The 10,774-nt window shown below is 31.5% G+C and overlaps 1 protein-coding gene across 4 annotated transcripts; it reads left to right on the top strand.

Moving 5' to 3' along the window:
* The first annotated feature begins 1,244 nt into the window (after positions 1–1,244).
* On the top strand, positions 1,245–10,675 carry LOC137829914 (phosphoglucosamine mutase family protein). 4 transcript variants are annotated; one of them, XR_016523599.1, is made up of 18 exons: positions 1,245–1,599; positions 1,939–2,178; positions 2,440–2,512; positions 3,651–3,834; positions 3,959–4,011; positions 5,858–5,946; positions 6,631–6,867; positions 7,069–7,133; positions 8,036–8,096; positions 8,180–8,297; positions 8,380–8,461; positions 8,568–8,640; positions 8,797–8,858; positions 9,169–9,264; positions 9,356–9,776; positions 9,859–9,955; positions 10,144–10,221; positions 10,317–10,675. XR_016523599.1 is itself a non-coding variant. In XM_068636937.1 (18 exons), exons 1-18 carry the CDS (start codon positions 1,593–1,595, stop codon positions 10,425–10,427), a joined length of 1,881 nt encoding a protein of 626 aa, XP_068493038.1. In that variant the 5' UTR covers positions 1,261–1,592; the 3' UTR covers positions 10,428–10,675. The 4 variants fall into 4 exon arrangements, 2 of the variants coding, with proteins under 2 accessions (XP_068493038.1, XP_068493039.1); XM_068636937.1 differs by having other exon boundaries at positions 1,261–1,599; positions 9,622–9,776; XM_068636938.1 differs by lacking the exon at positions 1,939–2,178 and having other exon boundaries at positions 1,261–1,599; positions 9,622–9,776.
* Positions 10,676–10,774: the final 99 nt, after the last annotated feature.

The raw sequence follows: 10,774 nt of genomic DNA, 5'->3' as shown, positions 1-10,774 counted from the left end.
AATATATAAATAATAAAAATAATGATAATTATTTTATATAATTATTTATTTTAATTAATTAATAATAATATTATTATTATATAAATAATTATATTTAATTTTAGTATTATTAATTATTATTATTATTATTTATTTTTATTATTAATATTATTATATATTTGATACAGATAAAATTAAGAATAATTTTGACTTTTTAATGTATTATATAAATTTTTAATAATTATAAATATATAATTAAGATAATATATATTTTGACTTGATAGATATAATAAATTATAAAATAATATATAATAGTTTATTTATTTATATTATTATAAATTAATTTTAACTAAATAAAAAATAATAATTTTATAATTAATTAATAATTTTAATTTTATTATTATTATTATTATTTAGTTATATTTATTCTTTATAATTATTTATTATAATTATTATTTCATAAGTTTATTATTTATTATAATTATTATTTTATATATTTATTAATATTTTATATTATTTTAATAATACTAATTATTTTTTATATTATATTATATAATTAATTGTATTTATTTTATTATAATAAAATATTAAAATAATATGAAAATATAAACTTATATAAAATAAAAAATATAATTCAAAATCTTATAAATATATATTTTATTACATATAATTAGTTTCTTCCGCAAATCCTTTCAAGTTTAGAAAAAAAAGTTATCAAAAGAAATTTGTTTCGTTTTCTGCTTTTAAATAATATTTTATTTATTGGAATTTGTGTATTTCGTGACAATCTGCGCTTCCAAGAATTCACGTGAGAAAGAAACAAAGTGTATGTTTTAAAATAAGTTTAATAATTAAATAACATAAATAAAATATGAGGCAGAATTATATTTGACAAATAAAAGAATTAGTATATCGACACAAATATAGAAACAATGAGGAAGAAACCAAATATAGAGAAAGAACAAAACCAGCTCTCTAAACCAGTTTTATTTTGAAACTTAGTGCTTCACATTCATGCTCCAAAGCAACTATTTGGATAAAATCTAACTAGTTTAATTTAATACATATTTATTTTATCTCATGGGTTTATAGTACAAGTTAAAGAACATTAAACACACTTTTTACATTTTTAATTACTCAGAAAATAAACATTAAATAATTTTTCATCTCAAATATAAGAAATATATTTTTGAATAAAATTTATATTCTTTATTTACTTAATATGAATAAGATAAATTACTTTTTCATCACAAATATACTGGGTCAGTGGATTAGGATGCTATGGTGCAGTTTATCTGACGATTGTGCAAGACAAACACCCAATGTTTGGCTCTGTTCCTGTTATAGACAAAACTTGAAAACCACAGGAATAGGAATAAGAATAAGAATAAAAATGGGAATAGGAAATTAGGAATAGTGAGATGGGTGCAAATGTATCACATGTGATGTCACGTGTGCAAGTTTTGTTTGTTGTAAAGCGAGTAGGTGGAACTGAAGTAAACTAAACTGGAAGAAGGATACAGAAAAATTGTAAACACAAACAGGTTCGCATTTGTCTCTCATTCTCCGTCAAGGCTCTTCAAGCACCGTCTCTGCAACTTCCATCACATCACATGGCAGGTCTCTTTCCGTTTCAACCCTTCACTTTTTCTTTCATTCTATTCATCCATTCAATTCAATTACAAACCATCGTTCTCAAATTGCTCATTGAATTTTGATAATAATAAGAACAATAATAGTTGAAATCGGAACAAATGTTGGGTGTTCGTATAATCCAAGTTTCATGAATTTTAGAGTGAACTAGAGCTAGAGAAATAATTCACTCCACATGATGACCAGAAAGATGTAATTGATGAAATTTTTTTGGTTAGGAAACGAGAGAGAGCGAGAGCGAGAGAGAGATTTTATGAACCTGGAAATCTGAATGAATCTGATAAGGGTGTGAATGTTTATATGCAGCAACAACATCAGGGAAGATTGTCCAAAATGTTTTTGTGTCACACAGCTTCCAACAGAATACACAGTTGTTCGCTTCACAGTCACAGGGTCGAAGGGACTATAATTTTGCCCCTTATCCCCGCAACTCAAACCTTCCCTCTCCGCTAGGGAAGTTGGCATGGACTGCCTCTTCCATGCAATTGCGCACTTTATACAAACCCAAGAATCATTTTAGTATCCAGAGAAATTTTCACTGCAATGGTCTGTTCTAGATTCTAATTATGCTGGTTGATATGGAGCGAAAATACTCATACATTTTAAACACATTTAAAATATTGTTCTCTTTTACCCTTCTTTTACAGGCTTCTTACATGTAACAATATTGTGTTAGTATCTGTATATAGGCATACATTTCACTTGTGTTTTTGACAGAATTTGCTTTACTCTTAACCTTTTGGTGGTTTTTAACTAGCGTGTTTTCTAATGGATGCTTGTTCCTTCCATTTCATTTGGACTTTGCAGCTTCTTCATCTGCATCTGCTACTGCTTTGCCGTATCTAGACAAGACAGATTTTCTAAAGCTTCAGAATGGCAGGTGAAGATCACTTCATTACAAGCAATCTAGCCAATAAGTTTATATTGCTACAAAATCTACTTCTTCAGCGGACTATCTGCCCCCTCCTTTTCCTCATCTTAATAGAAATTTTTCATGCCTTCGTTTTTTTTTCATACCTTATTTTAGTCAAAGGATGGTGCGTTCTGTTAATTATGTGGAGAGAGAGAGACACTAAGTGCTGGAAGAGATGAAAACATCAAAACAGGAAGCAAAGTACTCTGTAAAGGTTCTGAATGGTAAAAAGAGGAAACGAGATGAACATGGAATATAGTTGAATCCTTTTGCTCCTTTCCTTTCCATTACCTTGTTAATTTTCTGTACACAATCTATGTTGTGTATGTCAAGGCATTTAGACAAAATAGAAGAAAAAATAAAACTTAATAATAGCATTCTATTTAATTCTGAAGAGCTTATTTTGCCACTTCACGCAAAAATTAAAAGTTCCTCATTTCATAAAAAAAATATTTTGTAATGACTATATAATCTTTTCACATTCACTATAATAATGACTGTAAACTTCTATTTTAAAGAAAGCTTCTAGCTAAACAATCTCATCGTCCTTTTTATTAAGATAGCTAGGATTTATACAAGCAGATTAAACTTTTGAAGTTGAACTCTTGGGTGTTATTCAGGCTTTTGATATCCCTCTTCAAAAAGGTTGAGAGCTCTTTGGATAGAAATCGATTTTTTGCTTAACGTGAAAGCTTCTTCTTATAGTTCTTGAGTTCCTTGGAAGCTAAGGAACAGATAGAATAATGTTTTTGGAGTCTAGTAAGGATATACAATCTAGCTTTTCACACATTTTTTGGGAGGGAAATAGGAGTATGGATAGTTTAGCCGCTTATGCTTTTAGAATTTTAATTTTTACATGGTGAGATGGAGTGCTTCTATGTATTGTCTCTGAATTTTGTATACATTTCGGATTCCCTTAGTAGGTTTTGGTTTGGTCCCCCAATTTTGTATTTCTTTTTTCTATTAATTGTATTAAAAATGCTGCATATGATTGGTGGAGGTTGTGGTGCTAACCTGGTTTGGATTGTAACCTGTACAGTGATGCGATAACATTTATTGGGCTTACATCCTGCACACTGACTTTTAAATGATTTTAATTTAACAGTGACATACGTGGTGTGGCTATTGATGGTGTCGAGGGAGAGAAAGTTAACCTCACTGAACCTGTGGCAGAGGCAATAGGAACTGCTTTTGCTGCATGGTTAATTGAGAAAAAAAAAGCTGATCCTTCTCAGCATTTGAGAGTTTCTATTGGCTATGATACCCGAATATCTGCCCAATTATTACAGGTTTAGATTGTTCTGTATTACATTTGTTTTTTTTAACACCCACCTTTAAATATAAAGTGATTGTTTATTGTGTTAAAACTCTGATGGTTATGAAACTAAATGGTTGTCCATTGTCAAATTTCAGAATGCAATTTCTCGAGGTCTTGCTGGTGCTGGCCTAGAATTTGTCCACTACGGGTGGGTGATATTAATTTTTTCTTAAACAATATTTGCATTTTTTATTTGTATGGTAAAGTCTATTGGTTTTAAACCCCCAATTTCTGCAAATACCTGGTAAGCAAGAATAGATCTTTAGACTGATACTCTTTTTTCAAGATAATATAATTTGATTTTAGCATGGATATTCTGTGAATTTGATCAAAACTATGCAGAAAGTTTTGGTTTGAAGCTGGGAACTGTGAAGGTGAACGACAAACTCTTAGTACATTATAATTTGAGGATGGCAATAGTGATGGGTTTACTTGTTGAGAATTACTAAAATTAGTAGGAGACACGCTAGAGTTTATAGTGAGTTTGTACTAAAATTTGGGATGAAATTTGAAACAAGATACAACACATGCATTTTATAATTCTTATGTTTATAAAGTGGTTTTGAGTGTAAGGACTGGACTGGTAATGAACTTCTGGCATCGATGGTGTGATAACCACTAAAGATTTCTTTGCTTATGGTAAGGTATTGGGTAAGATAACAAGATGTTAGCACTAAAAACAAGAATGAGTTGTTTGGAAACTAGTAAGTATTTTGTTAACAATTTTATTATTGATCATCCAAAAATTCACAAGAATTATTTGTGGCTTCTTGTGCTATTTACTGAGGGATTACAAATCAAATTGCAAATTAAAGGCTAAGGAATTACTTAGTTTAGTGTACTTCTAGATTGTTGTTGAGCCTGGTTTTTACCTGACTATCTGGCTATTTTATTGTCTAATCACCTGTACAAAAACTAACTTGAGTGTATAAGCTGTAACTATTATGTGGCTATTATAATTTGCATATCATAAGTATTATTAAGAAATGGACTTTAAACTTAACTTAACCTTATAAAACCGGCTTACAAGGTGAAGTTTGCACTTACTTATATACTATGAAGTGTCCTAATCTCTAGTTAATGTGGGATCTCCAACACACCTCCCTCACGCTGAGAGTGACAGCTCGTGCATGAGACAATATATTTATGGGTGGTCCGATAGAGTCCGGATAGCGGGTGGCCTAATAAGCCCAACAAACTCATAGGTTCGAAATGACTCTGATACCATATTAAGAAGTGAACTTTAATCTTAACTCAACTTTATAAAACCAACTTATAAGGTTGAGTTAAGTTTAAAGTTCACTTCTTAATATGAAATGTCATAATCTCTAGTCGATGTGAACCTCAAAAAATAAGATTATTGATAGTGACTAGTTTATCTCCTTCATGGTTGTATCTTATATGCATAACCATTGGCTTAGCTCATTTTTTCTGATATGATACTATTTTCTTGTGTTCTGTTTTAGCATATTCTTTTGTTTGATAAATTTTACCTTGGATACTTGGTATTATAAACATAAATAGGCTTCTAGTCTCTGTAAAATTAATGATTTTGATTTTAATCCTTAAAAATTGTTGAAATCTTATTTCCAGTCCCTGCTGTTATGTGACACTGATTAATTACATATATTTAACAGAAATTAACCATCCCAAGTAATACTTGCTAGTGCTTGAAGTACAATGTCTACCTCTACATTTTTTCTAAACCCCTAAAATCAATGTTATTTATTATATACCTTGAAATGAACTTTAGAGACAAAAAGCGATTTTGGAGACAAAAATATTTAATAGAGATTAAAATCAAGACTTTTTTATTCTCTATAGGGACTAAAAACAATTATTTAAAATTTTAGGAGATAGTAAGCAAATAAAATATTACATAAGGACAAAAATCAAAACATGATTATTTTATATGAACTAAAAAGAAATTTCAGCCTAATATTATTATTACCCAACTGTTTTCATGGCCTAATGTACTTTCTATTAATTTCTAGATTAGCATCAACACCGGCCATGTTCAATAGCACACTCACAAAGGACGAAGCATTTTTGTGTCCTGCTGATGGATCTATTATGATAACAGGTACATTATAAAGTTCAATGGCATTGTTTTAACTTTTAAGATTTCTCCAACTTGCCCATTTTTGCAAAAGCCATTTTCGATGGATCTATAGAGACTATGGTATCAGATTTCATTTTAAAACCAATTGCCATTAAGTGAAGTTGTCTTAACAAATATATATGCTGCACTACATGAATTGAGGCAGAGACTTCCGTACACTCTTTTCCGTAGATATGTGCCAAACTAGGCGAGTCTATCAAAATAAGCAACTACCAAAATGAGTTATAGGCTCTAATACCATGTTAGATTTCATCTTAAAATTGATTGGAATAAAGTGAAGTTGTCTAGTAGATATATAAGCTGCACCTCAAAAATTGAGGTGGAAGATGTAAGACTTCCCCATGTGGGGACATAGCACAACCTCCTTTTGCTAAAAATTTAACGAATCATGTAGAATAGATGCACTTGAAAGCTGAGACACTATGTGAATACCAACAGCTTTGGTTTTCTCGTGTAACCATTTTATTTTGTACGGTATTTCACTTATTATTTTGCATTTCTTGTTTGTTAATGTCCATGCATTGTGAATGCTGTTTTCTTTATGTTTCAATTTGACTATGATAATTCATAAATTTATTTTTCGTGGATAAATGAATTTGGACATTGGTTTGTCTACTAATTATTAAATGTTCCGTCTGTGAACAGCAAGTCATCTGCCTTTTAACAGAAATGGATTCAAATTTTTCACTAATGCTGGTGGGCTTGGGAAAGCTGACATCAAAGATATCTTAGAGCGAGCTGCAGACATATACAATCAATTTACCCCAGAAAGTTTGAAGAATTCAGAGAAAAAAGCTTTATTATCTTTTAAGAAAGTTGATTACATGATTGCTTATACATCTGATCTGGTAAAAGCGGTTCGCAAAGCTTCTGGAAACATAGGCATGTTATTTATATAATAGTCAATATGTTTGGAGATATCATTAATGGATTGTTCTCTAAATGAAGAGGAGGAATAATGCAACTCTAATTGGGAGACATGTTTTTATCATTCAAGTTATTTGTGTAAAATTTATAGTTCTTCCTTTTGGTTTTTATTTCCTTATCTTGTTTGCTAAATTTTATTGCATTGTTTACACCCAGAGAAACCATTGGAGGGTTTCCATATAGTTGTTGATGCTGGCAATGGAGCAGGAGGATTTTTTGCAGTAAGTTATATTTAATCTCTTTAATTTTATTTTTCTGTTAATAATTTGCTAGTATTAATATCTATATAAAATATTGTGAACATTTTACTCTTCTAAAGTGAGAAATGTACTTTAGAGGGTAAACTAAAGGGCAAAGTTATAACCGCTGATAAAAAAAAATCAATGGTTAAGATTATGGTAAAATACATTCACATGTATAGCAAACTCTGATGTTCAAAACTACCCCAATATTTATTTCTATCCAATGGGTATATCCACAATTACACTTAAAAAACTTCTATTATGCTTTTTCTTCTTCTGACAAACTGTTTTGCTTAATAATTACATATAATTGTGTCTCAATGAGAAGTCTTCTATATGTTGTCTTCTTTTCTTTATATAATTTACCATTTGAAATCAGTGCTTTGTTGCCCTATTACAAGACAGTTGTAGTTAATATAATATAATTATATTTTGCTTTTGATTGTTCGTTAAAACAAGAGTTACAAACATATGCACACTATTTGAAACTGCTCTAGAAGTAGAACAGATAATTTACAGTGAAAATGTTTACAACTTTGATATTTTTACTGAGATCTGGAAGACTGGAACTGAGTATATGGTACTTTTATAGGATCTTAAAAATAAAATCAGCTAAGCAAATTATTGATGATGACCATTTTATATAATTATATTATGCATTATTTTAGTAAAATAATCGTTTTTCTGGATAGAGTTTTAGTATTTTTTCTAAAATTTCTCATTTGTTTACACTGGGAAAGACTAGTAATTCATAAATTAGTTAATGGATTAGATTATTGTGTATAATTTGAAATCATTCAGAATTTTAGAATGTTTTTATCTGGTTAAGGTTCTCGCTCTTGCATCAAACTTGATATTTGATATTACTTCTTGGTGAATAGGAAAAGGTTTTGAAACCTCTGGGAGCAAGAACTTCTGGTAGTCAATTTTTGGAGCCTGATGGTAATAACTTTATCTGGTGGAGTGATTTCAGCTGGGTATGGTACATGCACTGTTAGTAACAAATCGATTTTGTATTCATTCAGGTATGTTTCCGAATCACATCCCAAATCCTGAGGATAAGGCAGCAATGAAAGCTATAACCCAAGCAGTCCTGGACAACAAGGCTGATCTTGGAATTATCTTTGATACTGATGTGGACAGGTAAGATTCTTATTACTAAGCGATTTCACAAATGTGGCTACTGTTTTTAAATTTATTGAGCATCAACCACTTTCATCTGTAGATCTGCTGCTGTGGATTTCACTGGTCGTGAATTTAATCGGAATCGTTTGATTGCCTTAATGGCAGCTATTGTTCTTGAGGAAGTAAGGCTTTTAGCTTTGGCTTATTCCAGACTGGATTTTTAACCTCACATTTTTTTGTATCAATTATTTCTACTCATCATTCTTTTCCTTCTCTCATTTTCTGTAGCATCCTGGAACAACTATTGTCACAGACAGTGTGACTTCTGATGGGCTTACTACCTTTATCGAGAAGAAACTTGGTAGGAATCTAGAGTGCCATGAGCTTTTAGTTTACCCTTCTCACCATCTTTTAAGAGTTCATCATGAAATACAACACTTTTTTTTATTGAATTCCAATAGCAAACTACTTGGAACCAGATTAGTGTTAATAACTTGCTGGTGCTTATTTTTCTTAGGTGGCAGACACCATCGGTTCAAGAGAGGCTACAAAAATGTGATTGATGAAGCTATTCGTTTGGTATGACGAGAGCTTGCTTGCCTATAATTCATTAAATTATGCATCAGATTAGTTATGCCTGGTGATCTGTGTGCCTGTATTTTAAATTTGAAGCTTGCACATTTAGCTAAATTTATTCAAAATGGGTCCTAGTAGTAATACCTGTGTAAAATGTAAAACGGAAGCAGTTTAAGAAATAATTTGCCTTAAGATACTTAGATTCCATTGTGCATTTTTCATGTTGCTTCTTTTAATATATTTTTTTAATTTTACAATTTCATATTTTCATAAATATCAAATATTTGACTTCTGGTGCTAATATTGCTGACAGAATTCTATAGGAGAGGAGTCACATTTGGCAATTGAAACCAGTGGACATGGGGCTCTCAAGGAGAATCACTGGCTTGATGATGGTGCATACCTAATGGTATATTATTGTAGTCACATTGAGGAAACAAAATAATCACCCAATTACTTGCTCTTCATTAATCAATTATTATGATATTATACCTACTCAGGAGTAGAACCGTTCAACTATAAGATCAAGATGTTAGTAGAGGACCATAGACAAAGCATATGTACACCTCTTGAACCAAACTTCCCTTGACTTGACACTACGTTGTGTTAGAATGTCAATAGCACTGTGTTGTAGAATCAAGGAGTATATCAGATTGGGTTAAAGAGGCTCTGATAACATACTGCTCTACTAAGCTAAGCAGGGTCCAAGATTAGTTTTAATATTCAAAATTATTGCAAAGGCCTTCATATGACATTTATTGTGCAGGTTAAGATCTTAAATAAACTTGCTTCTGCAAGAGCTTCTGGAAAGGGTGGTGGAAGCAAGGTTTTGACTGATTTAATAGAAGGGCTTCAGGAACCAGCTTTTGCTATAGAACTGAGATTAAAGATAAACCAATTCCATCCAGATCTTAAAGAGGGGTAAGCAAGTGTATAAAGGTTCTCTGTTTGTGTGCATCCATCCAGTATTGTCATTGGTTCACTGACATGTCTGAGCTTTTAGATCTTTTCGGGAATATGGAGAAGATGTGCTGAAACAATTGGAGAAGTCAATTGGCTCTGATCCAAGTCTGCACAAGGCTCCCGTGAACCATGAAGGGGTATGTTTTCCCTGCTTATTGCTAAATTTGTAAGCCTGTTTGGTTAAGCATTCAGGGACAAATTATGGAGACAGTTAGGACTAACATGTTCCAAAATTGGAAATTGCATTCAACTCTGCATTGATTGGTTTGCTGACTTTCTGTTTCCAATATAAATTCATTGCTTCTCTGATCTAATCCTCAACCAGATCCGAGTTTCTGGCTTTGGTGGATGGTTCCTTCTTCGATTATCACTCCATGATCCTGTACTTCCCCTTAACATTGAGGTAAATGTCCTCACAGCTCGTATTGGTATTCGGGAGTTTATATGAAACTTTTAAGCAATGCAAGTAAATCAGAATTAACATAATTGTCACTGTAGGCGCCTAGTAATGACGATGCTGTGAAGCTCGGACATGCTGTGCTTGCAGCTGTAAAGGACTTTGGAGGTTTAGACACATCAGCCTTGAAAAAGTTTGTTGGAGCATCATAATGCAATGCTTCGTACAAAAAATGAGTTGGCTGATGGAAACGCTTTCGCTTCTATTTCTGCATTGTACAAAGAGGTTCTCTATACATGCATCAGCGGCAACAGAGGGTGAATTAAATTATTGTCACGAGAATGGTGTGTTGTCTTGTGAATTAGTAATATAGAGATCTCCATAAAAAAGAAATTTTAATGACATCAAGATCTATGGTGTAATGTGCTTTGCATTTAATATTATTGACATTTTTCTGACATACTTTTGGACCATTAACCAGACAGGATGCGGGCCTTTCCATTTTGCTGAAGGAATCATCTATTGGCTATCAACTTCTCTTGACAAGAAAAAAAAGTGA

This window comes from Phaseolus vulgaris, chromosome 7 (genome assembly GCF_051622355.1).
Source record: "Phaseolus vulgaris cultivar YP4 chromosome 7, ASM5162235v1, whole genome shotgun sequence".
Lineage (NCBI taxonomy): Eukaryota > Viridiplantae > Streptophyta > Magnoliopsida > Fabales > Fabaceae > Phaseolus > Phaseolus vulgaris.
Note: the sequence above shows the minus strand (reverse complement) of the source record. Positions and strands in the feature narration are given on the sequence as shown.